This window comes from Pseudorasbora parva, chromosome 16, assembly GCF_024679245.1.
Source record: "Pseudorasbora parva isolate DD20220531a chromosome 16, ASM2467924v1, whole genome shotgun sequence".
NCBI classification, from domain to species: domain Eukaryota; kingdom Metazoa; phylum Chordata; class Actinopteri; order Cypriniformes; family Gobionidae; genus Pseudorasbora; species Pseudorasbora parva.
The window spans coordinates 39,573,763-39,594,028 of record NC_090187.1 but is presented as its reverse complement, the minus strand read 5'-3'; the positions used below and the strand labels follow the sequence as shown (position 1 = coordinate 39,594,028).

The 20,266-nt window shown below is 37.3% G+C and overlaps 1 protein-coding gene across 2 annotated transcripts in view; it reads right to left on the bottom strand.

The window, feature by feature from the left end:
• Positions 1 to 965: 965 nt before the first annotated feature.
• Positions 966 to 20,266, bottom strand: part of pik3c2a (phosphatidylinositol-4-phosphate 3-kinase, catalytic subunit type 2 alpha) — a 42,216-nt gene continuing 22,915 nt past the window's right edge. For both annotated transcript variants that reach the window (XM_067418996.1, XM_067418997.1), the window contains exons 10-33: positions 20,098 to 20,137; positions 19,304 to 19,523; positions 17,307 to 17,429; positions 17,016 to 17,183; positions 16,006 to 16,114; positions 15,781 to 15,923; positions 14,487 to 14,675; positions 14,158 to 14,251; positions 12,672 to 12,766; positions 11,724 to 11,904; positions 8,358 to 8,462; positions 7,838 to 7,930; positions 7,319 to 7,448; positions 6,149 to 6,285; positions 5,893 to 6,062; positions 5,647 to 5,803; positions 5,403 to 5,512; positions 4,537 to 4,744; positions 4,273 to 4,397; positions 4,075 to 4,192; positions 2,636 to 2,717; positions 2,425 to 2,534; positions 2,215 to 2,340; positions 966 to 2,125 (exon numbers count right to left, since the gene is read on the bottom strand). In XM_067418996.1, coding sequence (XP_067275097.1) covers positions 1,943 to 2,125; positions 2,215 to 2,340; positions 2,425 to 2,534; positions 2,636 to 2,717; positions 4,075 to 4,192; positions 4,273 to 4,397; positions 4,537 to 4,744; positions 5,403 to 5,512; positions 5,647 to 5,803; positions 5,893 to 6,062; positions 6,149 to 6,285; positions 7,319 to 7,448; positions 7,838 to 7,930; positions 8,358 to 8,462; positions 11,724 to 11,904; positions 12,672 to 12,766; positions 14,158 to 14,251; positions 14,487 to 14,675; positions 15,781 to 15,923; positions 16,006 to 16,114; positions 17,016 to 17,183; positions 17,307 to 17,429; positions 19,304 to 19,523; positions 20,098 to 20,137 — 3,216 coding nt within the window. In that variant the 3' untranslated portion in view covers positions 966 to 1,942. The remainder of the gene's footprint in view (positions 2,126 to 2,214; positions 2,341 to 2,424; positions 2,535 to 2,635; positions 2,718 to 4,074; positions 4,193 to 4,272; positions 4,398 to 4,536; positions 4,745 to 5,402; positions 5,513 to 5,646; positions 5,804 to 5,892; positions 6,063 to 6,148; positions 6,286 to 7,318; positions 7,449 to 7,837; positions 7,931 to 8,357; positions 8,463 to 11,723; positions 11,905 to 12,671; positions 12,767 to 14,157; positions 14,252 to 14,486; positions 14,676 to 15,780; positions 15,924 to 16,005; positions 16,115 to 17,015; positions 17,184 to 17,306; positions 17,430 to 19,303; positions 19,524 to 20,097; positions 20,138 to 20,266) is intronic.

Below are 20,266 nucleotides of genomic sequence, written 5' to 3'. Positions count from 1 at the left end.
GTGTGCACTGGCCTGACTGCTTTTCTGTTCCTCTCCAGATGCTTTCTCACAGCAACAGCCCATTTAAAGAGCCGGTACATAAATGCTGGCAGATCTGAGGTCTGACCAATTTAGACCTTTAGAATTTTTACGGCCAATGACGAAGTGCACCTGGGTCACACCGAAAGAGTCCCTAAAGATCACACCTACACCTCAGCAGAAATCATTAGTGTGTGAGCCTGTGAGGGTCAAAGTTTACCTTGTCATAATGTAGTCATCCTCAGTGTTGTTTTAAACCCGTGTATGAGTCTCTTCTTTGGAAGACAAAATAAGCTTTCAAATGATCTTTTATATTTCATAGAAGAATGGGTGAGTAAATGATGGGACTTTCATTTTTAGGGTGAACTGTCCCTTTAAGATGTGAACTTCAATGGCAGCTTGAGCCCAAATCACCAGTGTTATTATTTTTTAAAAGCTTTATTTAAAAAAATACTTTAATCGTTAATTTAAAAATAAAACACTAATAAAAAAATTTTTTAAGCTGAAATACTAAAACTAAAATAAAAAATAACGCTAAATATAAATAATAAGTTAACAAGTATTACAAAAGCAGTGGTCACCAAAATGTTTCTTCAAAATTGTCTTCCTATAATATAAAACTTACAGTATAACAAATTATGAAAATATGAATATGCAAGAGATTTTTTTTTCAAAATATCTTCTTTTGTCTTCCTTTAATATAAGTAATATAATACAGAATACACAATGCAATTTCTTTGAACTAATTATTACATTATGAATGTGCAAGAGGAAAACTGGATTATAACTCTACAAGTTTCTTTAAAAAGGTGATCACTGGAAGTTTCTTTATTACAGATTATATATAATTATATATTATACAAATGATACAATATTTAACAGTTTTGTGTTTCTTGACTGCCCTCTACTGGTTAAGCAACATCCAGAACAAATAAATCATCCAGAGCGGTGTTCAAAAACATTTAATTTTTCTTAGGAGAGAGAGAGAGAGAGAATTACAGCAAACATTGATTCTGTCAGGTTAAAGATAACCAATAAATAACTGGCCATGTTAATATCCATTCGAAATGTATTTTTTACAGTCATAAAACAGCGAATCAAGTCATTATTTGCGGAGTGAGTGATGACAATCTTGATCATTTTAAAAATGCCTCCTGGTAAACTCATAGATCATGATTCAGCTGAACTCTGGCAGTAGCTTTTAGCCACAGTTGCCGTTCCCTTTTCAAACAGGGTTCGTTACACAATTTCATTGGTGCGTTATCTTACAAAACAGGGGGTTTATTTTTTTAACAAAAGTACTGAGAAAAGCGAAAATGAAAGGAGAGCGTGTGAAGGCACCCTGTTATTGTTCCCTAAAGGGAAGTGGTCTCGAGTTTGTTCAGTTCATTTGGCACGTTATCAAAAGCACAGTGAAGTCTGCTGTGCTTGTTTTGATAGCTGAGTCAAAACCGTACAGCCTTTTAATGTTTCTTATTTGTATATGTAGAAAAGAAAAGTGTAAAAATAAGCAGTTTTAAAAATACAAGTGTCAATCTCTCTATATATTTTATATATATAATAATAATAATAATATAAACTCTTCTTTCAGTGAGCCGTTTGGTCCTCTTAAGTTCCAAATGTACAGAACACGTATTTAACAAGGACTCAACCTTGATTAGTGTCAGAGAGAGAGAGAGAGAGAGAGAGAGAGAGAGAGAGAGAGAGAGAGAGAGAGAGAGAGAGAGAGAGAGAGAGAGAGAGAGAGAGAGAGAGAGAGAGAGAGAGAGAGAGAGAGAGAGAGAGAGAGAGAGAGAGAGAGAGAGAGAGAGAGAGAGAGAGAGAGAGAGATATATATGCTGGGGGAATGCGAGTTGTCCTGTAAGGGCACTTGCTGCAGTCACATCACCTTTTGTGGAAGACTTGTGGGGAGGGATGGTTGGATCTAGAAGTAGGGCACCATGGTGAGCTTGTACCACTTGACGGTCTCTCCGCTCAGGTCAAAGTCCTTAAGGCTGAGGGTAATGCCACCCAAATAGCAGTTCTCTCGCAGAGACTCTGCACTGAGCACGCTCAGTTGAAGTTCCCTTTGCTTCAGGGTTTCCTTACTGTAGCCGCTGTACACCAGCTACAAATAAAGAGAGAAGCAAGTCGTTTATTAGCTTTAGAACAAAGCCGAGTTAATCATGCATGCGTAAACCGGAAGGCCTAAGTTACCATTTCATTAAACGTCGGGTTCCTAGTCTTCCTCGCGATCTTCGTTTTGCGTTTGGAGGTTTTGTGGGGGTCTGGGAGAAGGTATGTTTTCACATATGGGTTTGGGTCTGCTCCGTCATTAGACATCTGTGTTTTGGAGAAGGACTTCAGATTTCAGAATGCACAAATAGATGTATCCCTTTATAGACGGACGCTATTGTTAACTCTTACCAGGTCTTTAATGTGCATGACCATGATGAAGAGCGTACTGTTTCGGTAGGACACTGACAGCTTCACTTCACCCTCCACGCGGCCAGTGGTGGGACTCACCGGAGGCATGTCTGCAAAAAGAACATCCAATACATGAACTAACTAATTATGCTGTACCAAATATATGAAACAAGTGAAAGTAACTTTTAAAAATAAGCATGCACACTCATACCAGGAGTTTTTGAGAGTACGTCAACCCCCTCGATCTTGTCATCTCTCGCAATGGGGTGGAAGAAGGTGTAGATAAGATCACACTATACAACAAAAACATTTACTTCAAAAACTGTTTAAAAGTTTGGTGTCAGTAAGATTTCTTTTATTTCAAAAAGTTGTCTATGTGGTAAAAACAGACGGCAGCGTTGTCAAATGATCCCCGTTCACACAGATCTGTGAAAATGACTAAAAAGGCTGGATTATGCCAGTAGTTTGTAGGGATGGGTACCGAAAACCAGTATTAAACGGGCAAAATTTTGAAAGACCGTTGTATCAATAAGCTCTGACGTTATCGGTTCTGCTGTCGGTACTTTTGAAAATACACGTGACCTGAGAGAGCGAGAGAGAGAGACACAAACGACAGCCGAGGACAGAACTAAACATTCAAACATAGCCTGGTTACACTTTAGATCTGTGATAGTCTGATTTTATTTTAAATTTTGGCTTCCAAAGATTATAATAATAATATTTATGTCTAGCGCAACTTAATTCCTGTTGCAGCACTGCCATTTCTCCCTAAAACTCAAACGTAATGACAGAATCAGCACTATCAGTGATTGTTGTAAAATTCAGTCTAGCTACTGTTGGTTGTGGGACGCGTTTAATAATAAAAAGAGCGATTAAAACCACAAAAATGTCCGCAAGAGATTGTTCCCAAGTCGGTGCGCGCTGAAACAGCCACAACGAGACGAGCAAATTACACTTTCGGTTTCATACTCGCGTCTAAACGATCAAATGTACACAAACATCTGTGTCAAAATGACCGGTTTGGAGAGTCTCTTAAACACAACACAGTTTGTGTCTAAAATGGACGTAGTTATTATGGATATAGTCAGGAGAAAATGTAGTGCATCTGCCTATATCAGTCGCCTATAGATCTGCACGTCTGTCTTAAAGAGGCAGCGGTGTAAATAAACATGCTGACGAATTACTGCGAATTAAACAACCAAATGCAAAGAGCAAATCACTCACAGCTCTTGAATTACTAAATTCAGCTTTAATAAGCATTAATTTAGGCTATTTATTTTTACACAACTATGCAGTGTTATTTTACATTTGATTACTAGAATATATATATATATATATATATATATATATATATATATATATATATATATATATATATATATATAAATCTCAAAAAGTACCGATAAGAATACTGTTAAAGTACCGGACCGATAAGCATTATTGATAAGAGTAGTAATACCGTTAAAACCTTAACGATACCCATCCCTAGTAGTTTGGCGATGTCACTTTGTCAAGAAAAACCCTACGAACATGCATAATGTCCCCATTTTTCATAAATTTACATTTTAGTTGTTTACATAGAGACCTTTTTTACCTCACAAAAACCCTACAATTATATTTGATAATATTTAAAAGTTAAACTGTACCCACCTGGGTGACCTCTGTTGAGCTCCTCATCAGATTGTGCACATAGCTGCTCAATTCCACCTTCCTCTTGGATGCCACATCCTTGATGTGTGTGCGCCCCAGCACCATTTTATTAGGAAATCTTTACACAGGAAAAATATTCTTAGGAACAATGAAATGCAGGATTTGACGAACCACGGTACAAAAGGTAAACTCATATACCCTGGCAGCTTCCAGAGAGGGAAAAGGATGGTCAACTTGTTGTGCAGTTCCTGGAACTCATCAAAAGTGCGGAAGACAAACTGAGGCTCATTCTGACCTTCCCTAAGGATCCGTATAACATACGTCTGAAAGAAAGAGGTGTGAAAAAAAAAACAGGTGTACTTTACGATGCATTGATATGGTAAAAATATGATTCTCATTACTAACACAAAGACGTAATCAAGGCTAATAAACTGATAACTAATCCTCTTTAAAACCACTCACATAGTGCTTGTCCGGATTGTATCTCTTCTGAAATGAAAATACGGCTGCATCCCGGATCTTGCCGTCCTGCTTTATTGTGTATGTGCGGGGAGCGAATGAGAGAATGGGCTCGTCGTTGGAGGGAAGGCCGGAGAAACGCAACTGGGCCAGATTGTGGATGAAGAAATTAAACTTTGTGGCCACACTGCCCAGACTGGATTCAATCAACCTACAGGACAAAAGGTGGAAGAAAAAAGATGTATTTTAAAATGACCCTATTATGCCTGTTCAGATATTACCTTTCATGTAGTTTGTAATAGAGCTGTTTGTGAAAGTAAAAGATTTAAAGATAAAAGCGTACAATAAAGGGAGTTACTGTCTCCTAAGAACCCATTCTGAACTGCCAGAAATTAGTTAGTAATTCCAGCCTTATTTCCTGCTCGAACCTACATAGATTTGTCACAAATTTGCATAATGCAATTTATATGGTACACATCGTCATTGGGTATCAAGTGCAGAGGAAGCTTCCAGAGCTCAAATTCAAATATGATAATGTCCGTCTTGTTTCAGAGGCATGCTAGACTAACCACAGTCTGGGCCATCTGACCAATCAAAGCAGAGTAGTCTCAGAAAGGCAGGGTTTAGAGACTGAATCATTTATTGAATCGTTTGAGACACTGTGAGAAAAGAATTAATGCACCATTGTGCATTATAAAAAAAATGTAAGTGTTTTTTGACCATGGATGCATTGTATACCTATTGAAGACGACCTCCAAACTTTAAAATAGCACTTTATGTAATCAAAAAGAGAGCAAAAGGATGAAATAGCTGATAATATTAATTATTATCATCAATAATAATAATGTAGTTGTTTAGTAGAGCTCTACCTTGTGAAGAAAATGGTAGCCTCTGCATCTGTAGTCTGAGGCTGAAGAGCATCACACACGTATTTGAGATCTTGGACTCCTGTCAGTTCTGGTAAACCCGATTGTGTCATCTGTGTAAAACACACAAATACAAAACTGATCAATAAACAAGTTACCAGTAATGACTATCCCTTCCTGTTGACACAATACCCTACAGATGACACACAAATGACTGTTATGTTTAGAGTCCAGTGCTGAATATTACCAGAGACAGCAGGTTGAGAAAGAGGTTGGAGTGTTTGCGTATCAAGTTGTAGGCTTGTGAGCAAAGGTCAACAAAAAGCTGAAAGCGACTCGTGGGTCTCTCGCCTCCATTGATGACGTAAGCCATATCAGAGGTTAAGACAAACGGCGCACGGTCCCTGCAGAGGAAAAAGCATCATGATCCGATTAATACAACCAAACAAAACTACAATTTGTGCGGCCTTACATAGTGCAACTCCTCATTCACCTTTTAAAACTCCCTATCATTTGTGCGTGACCCAGGAACTTCCCAAAGTCTATGTGGAACATGTGGCCGGTGGAGCGCAACATGATGTTGTCGTTGTGACGGTCACAAATGCCTAGGATGTAAGTGGCCACACAGCATCCTGCGCAGGTGTAGATGAAATTCTCTGAGGCCTGATAAGAGAATCACATGAAATTGGTTCAACTTAAGCTGCAATGGATAATTATCCAATTAAAAATAAATAAATAATTGAATTTACCTTTTCATACTCATCCTCTGCAGGGTTATACTTGCGAAGCCACTCTGCAAGAGGTTTGTCCTTGAAGGAGCCCGTCACTCCATACTCCACCTGAATCTTCCTAAGCGTTTCAGAAGATGGTACCAACTCCACCATACCTGTAAAATAAAAAACAAATGTGAAGTTAAAACATAAGCAGAAGAAGCATATACAGTGACAGTAAAATAGTGTAACGAGTCATTTCATGTTTCTATTGCACCAAAGTCTCTCTGATCTGTACAACTTAATAGGCCATTTTGCTGTACCTACAGGGAATTTATACACTAGTATTAAAAAATTTGGGGTCAGCATGATTTTTTTTTTTTTCTTTTTAAACAAATACTTTGGTAAATGTGATGGTAAATACATTTATAATTGTTGTTTAAATAATGCTGTTCTTTTGAACTTTCCATCATCTAAGAATCTAAAAAAATATATATCAGTTTCCACAAGAATATAAGCATATTCTTGTGCAACTGTTTTCAACATTTATAATAAGAAATGTGTCTTGAGCAGCAAATCCTCATATTGGAATGATTTCTGAAGGATCATGTGACACTGAAGACTGGAGTAATGATGCTGAAAATTCCTAATGTTGTGTTGGCCCTCCTTTTGCTGCCAAAACAGCCCTGACCCATCGAGGAATGAACTCCAGTAGATCAATAAACTGATAAACTAGATTAAACCCTGAAGGTGTGCTGTGATATCTGGCACAAAGATGTTAGCAGCAGATCCTTTAAGTCCTGTAATTTGCGAGGTAGGGCCTCCATGGATCAGACTTGTTTGTACAGCACATCCCACTGACGCTCTGATTGAGATGGGGAATTTAGAGGCCAAGTCAACACTTCAAACTTGCTGTTGTTTCGGCAGTGGACAGGGGTCAGCATGAACACCCTGACTGGTCTGCGGCTATGCCGCCCCATTCGCAACAAACTGCGATGCACTGTGTCTGACACCTTTCTATCAGAACCAGCATTAACTTCTTAAAAAATTTGAGTTATATTAGCTTGTCTGTTTGATCGGAAGAGAAACCCTGTCTTGTTTTGATATGAAGAGATAATCAGTGTTTCACTTCATCTGTCATAATGTTATGCTTGATCAGTGTACTGGTATATTCAAGTTGGAACACAGCTCAATATAAATGGAACATACCTTTATCTTTACCAGTTGAGATGCATTTAAAGTTGACAATGCGCAGGTCCAGTCCCTCCTGCAGCCAGATCCGATCCATAATCCGAATCATCTGCAGTGCCAACATGTCCTGCCTCAGGTCTTCTCCAACCTAAATTACAGTTAAGACTAATAAACTATTTGGACATACCTAAAAACCAAGAGTTTCTATAATGTTGTGGTTAAATATATACAGTTGGTACAATATTTTTGTTGCACTACTGATTCAACCACTAGAGGGCACATTCATGACTGAGACATGGGTTTACTCTTTTTTTGTGTGCGATAGCTGCGGTCAACACTTTTAACGCCAAGAACAGTTTCCATCAATCATACATTTTAAAAGTTTGAGTTCAAAAGATGATCTTACCATTGCAATTAATAAAAAAAGAAACTGACTGCTCTATAACTACTGTCAAACTAATGTAATGTAAAACTATAACAAGTCTAAGCAGCAATGCATTCTCACTATGGAGGACCCTTTACTATACACACACACACCTTAAACATGACATTAATCTCGTCCCCCAGTGGGTCTGCATTAACCAGTGCAATCTTCAGAGGTACAGCATTGGAATTGAAGAAGGAGCAGGCCTGCATTTAAGGGAAAGAAACAAAAGCAGCACCATGTTAAAAAAGCACAACATCAGCCTCAGGGTTTTAGTTAGATTTACTGCTTCAGCATGGTAACAAAGAGGGTCTGCATTGGAATGGGAGCAGGCGAAAAGATGTAGAAATAGTTCAGTGACACTGTTCAGGCTTTGCTGACTCTGCAAATCTCTAGATCTGAAACAGGAAGAGAGGGGGAGTGAGCAAGGATGATAAGGAAGTGAATCACATGTGAAGGCTTCCCAGCAAAACGGAACAAAACCTGGCATGACATGAGAACTGAAGAGATTTGTTCCTTGGATGTGTTTTGTTGAGGCGTCTATAGAACTTCCTGAGCTGATCCACATTATTAATCAGACTGAGACTGTAGGTTCAACAGGGTCGATTTTGTTGTCATGACTTAGGTGCTCACCTTGATATTGAGTTCTTTTGCCACCAGACTGGGACTAATAGGGAGTCGACAGCTGTTCTTTTGGAAGAAAGACTGTACCCTCTCAAGACCCTCCAAGAGCACCACCTACGAATGACAATTGAGATTCAAAAATGAAATTTATGGATTCTTCTGACAGCTCCGTGATCAACAAAAGTTTATAATTCCTACACATTTTGTTCAACAAAATGATCTTCACAAATGAACAAAATGTTTATGAACTAAAAAGGTACAAGAGTTTAAATGTCACCACCATTAAAAGGATAGTTCACCCAAAAATGGTCCTCAGTTATCACACCCATGTTGTTCCAAACCCGTAAACTTTATGGGTTTCATCTTCCAAACACAAAGATTTATTCTTTCTGTCCCTTTATTGACAGTCAATGCAACTACCACTCTAACGCTTCAAAATGTTCATAGAGATCGTAATTATAATTAATCAAGCGGTTTAGCCCAATTTTTATGAAGTCTTGAACACTTTAAATGATCGAATTAAAGCTTTTATTCACATAGAAATAGTGATCAGCGAACTTATACCGAAGCTCAACTGAACTTGTTTTGAAACATGAGAACAAACCTCATTAGGTTTTGGCGGAGCTCAAATGTGCTGCGTAACACAAGAATGAACCTCATTGGTTCTTGAGGAAGCTCAAACGTGATGCGTAACCAGAATGAACCTCATTGGTACTCGCAAGTCAAGTGTACATACTTGAGCGGTGTTTATATGTGAATAAATGCCTAAATTCAATCTGTTCATCATATAAAGTAACGAGTCTCTTTAGAAAATTTGGACTAAACCGCTTAATTCATTTGCATTTTTTTTGGAATTATTAAATTTGTCAGTTACGTAGTGGTCAATGGAGGGACACAAATCTCTCAAGATTACATAAAAAAATAAAATAAAAACATCTTAATTTGTGTCCAGAAGATGAATGAAAGTCTTATGGGTTTGGAACAACATTAGGGCGAGTAAATGATGACAGAACTGTTGGGTGAACTAACCCTTTAGGGTTCCAATAACTCTTTCAATCTTTATTTAAAAGCTACAAGTTGGAAAGTTTGAGTTAGAATAGTTTGCATGAGTGCTGTATAAAACACAATGAGGCTGTAAAACAAGTGAGTAGATGAGTTTTCCTGTTTCAACAATCTCTGTAGTGCCATTTAGCCAGCGTAAAAGCTTAAAATATATCACGAGTGGAGAATTACTGATGTTTTTTGAGCTTGTGTTAACCACAGACCTGATTTCATTCATTAAAAAAAAAACATTGACTTTGGGACAAAGTACGCACAAAAATGTTCTCTCTTTTATGGGTTTTAGCACTCTATTGAGCAAAGACAGACAAAAAATAAAAACATAAAATGAGCAGTATTACAAGCTTTCCATCTGTATGTAAACCACTTGTTCACATGGGAGATATAAGATGAGGAATTATTGGACCAAAGGTATGTGGACACCCCCTTCTAATTAACGGTTTGGCAAGGCCCTTTAATTCCAGCGAAGACTAATCTTAATGCTGCAGCATACAATGACGCTCTTGAGAATTGCACGTTTCCCTCTTTGTGGCAACGTTTTGGGCAGGACCCTTTTCCGTTTCAACACGACAATACTCCAGAGCAAAGCAAGACCCATAAAAAAATATTTAGTCACTGATTAGAACTTGACTGGCCTGTGCAAAACCCAGATCTGAACCCCCCTGAACACATTTAGATTGAAATTTAAACACGAATGTGTGCCAGACATATCAGTACCTGATCTCACTGATCCCCTTGAATGGTGTACATTTTTCAAAATAAATGCTCAACACGCACATATAGGTGGAATATACTATACGGAATATATTTATTCTATATAGTAAATCAGACAATATAAGACAATTTCAATATTGGCTGGATGGGGGGTGGGTTGGGGCTGGGATCAAGAGTTCATCCAAATACAATCATCCAATGATCCAATATTCTGTCACAAGCCATTTTACTTATGAGAAAAATACTTTTTTCCCCTCATGAAGTGTTTTGTTAGGACTAAAAGTCAAACAGGCTTTTGTTCAAACCCCAAAACAAAACAAGACATTCCTGGTATAGTTATTTAGCCATTTCATGTTTTGAAGAGTGTTATTAAATTAGATTTTGGAACTAGGTAAACAATCTAGAATCTTGTTTGTTTCTATGGATAATAAGAAAATAAATCTGCAACTAAAATAAAGGAGCACAAGATTCTGCTGCTGGCACAGACATCCACCTAGCCTGACAAGCCAGACCCACATCAAGATGTTTGGTCTGGAAACTCACCATAGACAGGGCTCAATCCGAGGGGCGGATAAACGGTTGTCTTTCAAACTCCCTCTGCACGCGATAGGATAGCGCTACAACCAACCAGAGCAACGAAGGTGAAGCAGAGCTCGCTGACAGATTAAACATTCACCTTATCCGGTCAGCAAAACTCAGAACACATCTTCCCTTTTTAAGAATGACTTCAGTGCCGTTCTTTGTTCTTTTCTCAGAGAAAAGCTTAACTCCAAGTCTTCCAGAGTCGCGGTCAAAGCTGATTCGAAAGACCGCCGCCGTTCGCCAGTTTCTGTGTTTACTAGAAGCACGCAAACGCAACTCGGCCGTCGTCATTATGGCCCCGCCCGCCGACTCTATACATGATGTGATTGGCCCGTCCAGATTGAGGGGAATACAGCTCAAGGGTATTGAGAGTTCCTAGACGACACTTGCGGGCAGATTAAATTTGCTGCCGCTAGGTGCGTCTAGATTTCTAGGCTAACATCCACCACTAATGTTTCAAAATTTGAATTAATACTTTTAGCCAGCAAGGACGCATCAAATTGATTAAAAATTGACAGTGAAGTCGCATTTTTGCAAAAAATGCATGCGTTTTCTATTCATCAATAGGTTACTAATGAATTAATCGTGAATTTTTTTTTATCACAGTTTATACAAAAATATTAAGCAACCTTTTTTCAGCATTTATAATAATACAAAATGTTTCTAGTGCACCAAATCAGTATATTAGAATGATTTCATATATACTTCATCATATGACTTTACAGAAATACATTACATTTTAAAACATCTAAAATAGAGAACTTATTTTAAATTATAATTACGTTTTTCCCTGTATTTATTATCAAAAAAATGCAGCCTTGGTGAAGACTCTTTCTGTCCCCAAAACTTTGAACAGTAGTGCAGTCACATCTATGGAGAATGTAATGTATGTGCAAGGAATCGAAATAAATTCAGTAAGTATAATACAAAGGATGTTGCATTCTTTTTGGGATGCATTTTATACAGGTTAAAAATGCTAAAAATATTATGTGGAGGGCTCCTATGACAGCCATGGCTTACCTGACGGGTGGAGCTGCTCGCCTGCCGCACTTTTTCAGCCAGAGCACCCAGCAGCTGCACAAGCCTGGTCTGCTTCTCAAGCTCCGCCCTCAGTCCAGCCCCACACAGACACAGCAGCACACCGAGGATACGGTCATAACGCTGACCAAACGCTGGGTCCTGCACGGCATCCCTCAGCAGCCTAAAGCCAAACAGACCCCAGATGATGTTATCTAAGCCTACAGTTCACTTACGTTTCACAGAACGCTATAAATTTAAATATCAACAAAGGATCATATGCTTAAAGGGGTCATATAATGAGGAATCACACTTTCTACACTAAAGATCAGTGAGACTTTCTTTCATATTGGAAACACAAAGCTATTTTTAATATCCTCTCATTGTTTTGTCCATCAATAACTTTCACACATCACAAAGTAAGAAAAGACATTGTAAATAATTCAGATGAATTAAGCGATTTTAGTCTATACTTGAATAAATCCCTGTATTGAACAGATTGATTAATATGGATTATATCTACAATCTCTTTTTATACTTTTTGCAGTGTGGAAGTTTTAGTTTCATGGAATTTCCATAGAGAAAAAAAAGGTTACAATTTTTTTTTTTTACAAAAAACAGACTATAAAAAATATCTTAATTTGTATTATGAAAGTGTTTTGTGTTTGGAACAACATGAGGGTGAGTGAATTATGACAGTTTTCATTTTTGGATGGTTCAGACTTCAAAACTTGATCCCCAAAGGAACTGAAAATTTATTTTTTTTAAATGTGAAACTAAAGCTTCAGTATGTAATATGGATTGCCGGAAAATTCTGTCAATGGCAGGGATGAGTGGTCTCATAAATAATGAAAAATCTTGTCAATGGCGGGGAAAGAGTTAATACTGATTAATATTTTAATCAATTGAAAGCCCTTAAGCGTACATTATTCCTTTCAAACAGAATTTTACCAGTATAGATAATGGGCAATGTTGACATTTCCTAGAGCCCGAGACAGCAGAAATATCACCAAGGCATTGTTGAGGTGACATTCGAACTTCACTGCCTGCAAACAGAAAAAGAAATCAGTGAAACCAAATCTTACTTACTGATCAACCTTTGTTAGAAATGAGCTTAATTTTTACAAAAGAATGTGTAGCGCCTCTTGCAGTTGAAAATGCTTGTTACATCCAACGTTATTGTCAACGTTATCCACCCGAACCTATACATTTTACTTCATAACATGTTGAATATGGATATTTTTCTTACACAAACCCATCGATTCACTATGACTTTTATAATTTTGGGCTGCCATTCACTCCCATTAGAATGCTTGGAAGAGCCAGGACATTTTTAAATATAACTCCTATTGTATTCGTCTGAAAGAAGAATGTCATACACCGCTAGGATGGCTTGAGGGGAGTAAAACATGGGCTAATTTTAATTTTTACTGAACTATCCCTTAAAAGTATATTTTACATGAAAGTATATTCTTGTCAGCACAATAACATAACAGTAAATAACAAAGATGTACTTAATTTCTACTTAAGTGTGTCAAAGCACTCTCAAGTTAAAAATAACTGCATTTAATATAAATTTCAACTATAATGCATTTTCATTCAACTGTAAAAAAAAAAAAACATACTTAAGTGCGAATTGAATATAATGTTTTCGAACACGTTATTGCATATTATTTCCTTAAGTACTCTGGTTGGTTATACTTCATTTGGTAACACCTGTGTCCTTTTTACATGTTCTTACCATAATTATAACAGTAAATTATAAATTAACTTAAATATATAATAACACTGTAACAATGACACCGTAAAATAAACTGTTACCCTTTATTTTAATGTATCCCTGCTGTTACAGAGTAATTATACATTTAAGTAATGAGTAATATTATTTAACTAGATGTATTTACTATAGGGATAGCGTAGGATTAGGGTTTGCATTTCAAGGACACTTTAAAATAAAGTGTTATTAGTATTCTCTATTGAATTATGCAGTAATCTTGTAAATCTTTTACAAGAATATGTCAGCACAATATTCAAGAATTTGGTTATTTACAAGAATATAACCAAACAAAAGCATCAGACAGCACTATGATGAGTGGTTTTTAGAGGAAAAAAATGACATGCATAAGTGGGCATGTTGTGGTGACATATGAGGACACAAATGTGTATAATGACATAGGTATGACAGGTATTACAAGGAGAGGGTGACTTATGAGGACATTGGCCATGTCCTTACTTTTCAAAATGCTTGTAAATCATACAGGATGAGGTTTTTTTTAGAAATTAAAAATGCTGAATGTTTCCTGTGATGGGTAGGTTTAGGGGTAGGGGCAGTGTAAGGGGATAGAAAGTACTGTTTGTACAGTATAAAAACCATTACACCTATGGAATGTCCCCATATGTCACAAAAACAAACGTGTGTGCGTGTGTGTGTGCACACCTGCACCAGCTGAGGGAGATAGTCAGCCAGTTCATCATCACTGCTGCTCTCGATCCAGCTCACAGCCACTTTTCTCACCTCTGTGTCAGCAAACCTGAATATAACAAGCACAGCCAGGCATAACATTAACTACATGCTCAGCTCCCCCTCCATAATAGAACAGTCATAAAGCAAGTTTAAGACCAATAAAGAGGTCAAAAATTATCAAACTAGATCATATGACAAAAGTGACATATTAAATGTGTCATATGCTTAAAATGAGCTTGCACAATAAAGAAAAAGAGGGAAAGTGCACAATAAATTGAAAAGAGAGTCAGACAGATACATACTTTGATTCAAGGAGCTCCAGGGCCGAAACAGGTGACAGAGAGGGCCAGTGGTGCAGAAGCGAGTGGATCTCACCCATACTGCCCCAGTCCCAGCTGGGTGCACTGGCCAAGATTTTGGGCAGACTGTATTCATAGTCCCGACAATAGTACCTCTGGTCCCAGAGCAGCTGCTTGTCTGCTCTCGACAGCCTGGTGGAAAAAAAGGCTAGGTAATCTCAAGGCAGAAAAAGTACATCCTGTGGGCTTCAAACCAAGTCAAGAAGCAGACGCTAGAAACCAGTTAACCCACAAACAATGAAGTAAGAGTTAGTCCTGATCCAGAGATAAGAGGCACAGGAAACAAGTCACACCTCTTAAATGTGTCTGCACATGGGCAGTCAAGCTGGGAGCCCTGCAGCTGTTGGCATTCAGAGAGACACACTTACAAATTTGGCATGGAGAGCTGCTCACCGTCTGAGGCTGAGCGTTGTGTGGCTGTCTTAAAGCTGACTGAGCTTTCTGTTCCACATCTGAGACATGCATTTTCAGCGGACCATACTAAACAACTGTCAGCTTTTCAGATGCAATGTCTCTTCATCAATGGAGAGTTAATCTCATGTCACGGGCAGTACAGCAGGGGTTTGCATTCACCAATAATTTTGCTGATTTTAAAACGTAATCTCTAAAAAGGGATTCGTATGAAAAACTAAAGGGTTCTCAATGTCTATGACAGATCAAGCCATTCAGAATTCATTCATTCAATCAAAACTTGCGCTCAAAATTATTTGAAAGTTCCTGCCTTTTTCAGTGTGGCACAACAAGCCATAATCTACCGTTCAAACATTTGTGTTTGGTAAGATTTTTTTATGTTTTAAAAATGCTGACCAAGGCTGCGTTTAATGATGTGAATTTCCACTTAAACAGAAGTCTTTATATTCTGAGAAGCTCTCAAAATCATTGAACTCTCAATTAAATTAAAACCCTTAAATAAGATAAGCAAGCTAAAGGCGATCCACATAATTGGAGTAACTAGGCGGAACAGATTCAATTACATTATGCTCTCAAAGACTCTTTATCCTGCATATCAGAAATCATGTTCAGTTCATCTGCTACTTAGGCATATTACGAAGCCGCTGATGCTCAAACAAGACAATGTGACTGTATCAAACATTCTGATGAGGGATTTACCAAATTAAAGCATTGACCTAACACCTACGTAAAACCTCACCATTACTCTTCTGCAAGCACTGGTATTTCCTTCATGAAATGCAAATCTACTTTATTCCATGAGGTCGTTTCTTGGACGCAAACGTACCCAAAAGCAGATGCTCGTGCACACAGCTTTTCTATCTCACTTCGATCGCCTGGATCGAGCGACTCTCGGGATTGAGGGTCTGGGCAGTCGTTCTCTTGAGGACCAACATAGAGCACGTCCACCGCTGGACTGGGGAAGTCAACCTGTGCATGGTCAGACAATGATATTTAAGTGTCAATCAATGTCAGTGAAGAGCAACTGACTCGAGAGAACAGATGAACGAACCTGCAGTATGATCCTCTCAGCAAGATTCTTCCCCTTGCCTCCAGCTCCTGGCTGAAGGGCTTGAGATGTCGTCCACAAACTCAGAAGCTTACTACCTCTTGACAGCACCCTGAAAAACAATAAAACCAACTCAAACTTTCGAAGCCAACACTTTAAAAATTATAATTTATTTGAAATTACTTTCATTGCAGTCTCAAATCCATCAACCCAGCATAGGCATCACAATATAGTTTACACATTGTGCTGTCAAATATTAGTGCCATATTTACAAGAATCAGTTTTTTTTCTGTCATTTTCTCCCACACGTGCACTTATCTTTTCTTTTTTTGGAATTGCGCTCTCATGCTCTCATATATTTAATTTATACAGTGAAGACTATGAAGTTTATTTAACATTGATTACTTTATTACATTTCAATACCTAATCTACCTAACCGTCTGATACCTAAAAAAAATTATATTGTGTTTATTTGTACTATTGCTTGTAGTTAATTATTTAATTATTTTATAAAAGATGGTTTACTTGACTTTAATAGTGTTTGAACTGTATATTTTGTATTTAGTTTATAATTTTGTCACATTTTTTAATGTAAAAAAAAAATATTGCGAGTAATTGACTCACTAGCCTATGGTGACTCGAGTTTCGGTGTGTCCGTAGAGGGTTGTAATTTGTTGAAAGCTTCAGTTTCTCCCACTTTGTGAGTTGCGACACGTAAAAAATATTATTAAACTATTTAGAGTAAATCTATCATTTTATCATAGCTAGTGTTACCTGATGTGTTTTGATAAAGTACTTTTGCTGTCATCAACAGTTAAGCCGTTATGGATCAATTTTAGCATTACAAGCATTGAATAACGAAAATATATATATATATTTTGTTTGTTTATTTAATTACTGAATTATTACAAAGAAATTGGCATTTGCACCTAAACAAATATGAACCAGTCCTGATACTACAACATTTTCTCAAAGGTCAATCTAATTTATATGAGGTACTGTTTATAACTTGCCTCCTGAAATCAAACAGAGGCATGGACACTTTTCCCAAAAGCTCTGGACCCTTCCGTTGCTTGTTGGAATCCGGCGAGTTGTTCGCGTTCTGATTGAGGACCCCAAACAGAGAAAGACTCAGCATGGCCTCCAGTGGTAACAGCGCCACTGAAATAGGGAAGTTTATCCTAAAGAAACAGGGGAAGTCGTCACCGACAGCAGAAACTGGCAGCAATCCTGATGATTTCCCTCTAATACTAGAGATTGCAGGAAGTAGCGTGCCAGCATGTTTAAGGGGCATTAACACTTACAGTTCATCCCATTTGATGTGGTAGAAGAAACTCTTGTATGTTCCCACTTTTTTGGACTGGACAGGCTTGAAGAGATTCCTGTTGTTGTGGGTCAGTGCACACATCAGGTAGTATTTTTCAAAACTGAAAAACAGGAAGGACAAATTACTCTACGGCACGGAAAGGGAAGAAAACATTGGCCTTTATTCATCAATTGGCGACCGCATAATTTGACTGAATATTATATAAATAAATATAAAACTGCACACTATTATTGTTTGAAATCGAATTTATAACCATTTTTTGATTATGCTTGGTTTGCAATTTATAACGGTTTGTATATATTCATTCAAATACTTGGTTGAGATATCTTTCCAATGAGTGCCTCAGTTCAAATATTTTTAGGACTATAGATGGCACAAGGATGCATATTTTTAATCTCTTTTGGTGTGGTCTGGGGAAATATTTCATACTGCTATAAATAGGCTACATGATGGAGCACTGTGCTAGAGAGTATCCTCTAGGGAAAAATCAGTAACAAATAAAATTCTCCCTCAAGCGAACAGGACCAAAATGCAGAACTTTGACCCTCTATTGCCTCCAAACACACCACACCCCTCGCGCTCTGTCCAGCTCTGCCTGCTCACACTGTTCGTATGGAAAACACTAGTCAAGTCTATTTCGGCCATGGCAGATAAGTGCTGCTGTTGGAGTGGAGAGGAGATAAATAAACCAGCTAGAGATGAAGCAAGCTACGCAGCAAGGCCTGAAGCCCTTTAATTCACTTCTTCCCCCTCCAAAGACTTTAAAAAAAACTAGTATTAAAATGAATTTTATAAGAAAGACTAAGAAATTGTATGCACACATGCAAACACACACTGTTGTCCAAAATTTTAGGGTCTGTAAGATTTGTATTTTTTTTTTTAAAGAAGTCATACTCACAAAGGCTGCATTTTTTGGATAAAAATACGGGGAAATAATTAGTATTTAATATACTGTTTTAATACATTTTAAAATGTCATTTATTTCTTGAAATGGCAAAGCTAATCATTACTCCAGACTTCAGTCACAAATTTCTTCAGAAATCATTCTAATATGCATTTCTTATTATTACATTTCTTATTATCGTCAATGTTAAAAACAGCTGTGCTGCTTAATATTTTTTTGTGAAAACTGAGATAATTTTTTTTTTCAGGATTCCTTGATAATGAATATAAATAACAGTATTATTTGAAAAATAAAAATGAATTGTAACATAATATTATAAATGTCTTTACTTTCACGTTTGACCAATTTAATGCATCTTTTTTATTGTGTTTCAATGTTGAAAACAGTTGTGGTGATTAATATTTTGTGGAAACTGATGCGTTTCAGGATTTTCTGTTGAATAGAAAATATAAAAAAACAGCATTTATTTGAAATAGAATATAAAATGTTTGAAATTTTGAGCCATTTCAGAACAAATGTATTATCATAATAATATATAATAAATGTCAAAAGGAGGAAACATTTTTAGCAGTACTGCAAGGCCCCAGTAATAGGAGATCAGCACGGCCCTCAGAATACTCATTATCAGAGGACACTACCCTCATTCCTTACAGCTTTTTTATATGCGACCTTAAGCGGTTCAAAAAAATGTTGCACAAATGTATTTGTAGTGGATGTGAATAATGTGATTCTGAGAAGTTGGGTTAAATGTTTAAATGGTCTAGATATAATTCACTGAGGTTGATTGCTCCAAGAGAACACAGAGCCAAAATTACTCAAATTATCTAGGAGGAAATAACAGTGTAATGAATATGGACTAAGGCAGTGCTTTGAAAGTAGTTGAGAAGTTTACCTTGGCTTTGAGTGTTTATACAGAGTCATTATAAGTCTGAAGTGAATTAAACAGTATTTAGTAGTTATTTATAATTTGAGGCTGAATGCGCCAAAACAGAAATCAAGCATCATGCTAATATTTAGACCAGGGTCAAAAACACTCCTCTTACATGCACTAAAGGGGACCGAGAGCTCACCTGCTAACCCAGGAAGCAGGAATGCCATGAACAGCAAACAGAGTGAACTGCAGGTGCTCTGTGGTGCCGGAGGCCTCTCTGCTGTCCCGGTCCTTCTCCATGTGCTCTTCCATTGTGAAACCAGGAGTCGTTGGGCAGAAAGACTGCAAGTAGAGCTTGGTGAGCTCATACACGGCGTCTGTGAGCGATGTTAAACTCTCCTCCACTGGGCTTACGCAACCTGGAAGATAGTATAGCACGTGAACAAGAAACAGAACATCCTGATCCTGAGGAAAAGCATTGTTTTGCTCCCAAAAGGAAGTCTTCGAAAGTTTCGAAAAGAAGGTTTTGCAGAATTAGCATGTGCAGCCTTAAAGGTGAAATATGAAATTTCAGCAACACTTGTGTGACCACGTTGAAGTACAAAAATAATAACTCTTTTAAAATTCATTTCTCTCCCTGTGTATCATTAACCAAATAAAAAGATCCCTTCTCAAATTTACATTATTGGTCAATGTTCACAATGTTGGGGAACCATCCAAGCTGGTCAGAATACTCAAAAAAACAGAGCAAAGTTTAATAATAATAATAATAATAATATAATATAAATATATTATAGTAAGATAGTTGAATTTGGTTCTGATAGCACCTCAGTCATAGTGTTTACACTTTATGTTGGAAATTAATAACAAAAAGTGCTTACTCGTAGATGACTGCATATTAGATATTAGGACAAAATATTTTAATGCTGAAAATATGACACACTTCACCTTTTATGAGAAGGACATTGATATGTTTTTAGGAGCTTGGCTTACCATTAGCTGAACCTGCAGAAGCTGAACCTGTGGCACCAGCCTGCAAAACAGTGTATATGCAAACACAAAACAACAACTAAATAAGACTTAAAATTGTTGTGCTTTAGATTAGGGATACACAATATCAGCTATTGATTTTTTAAAATAACAGTATTAGTCGGTATTGTGA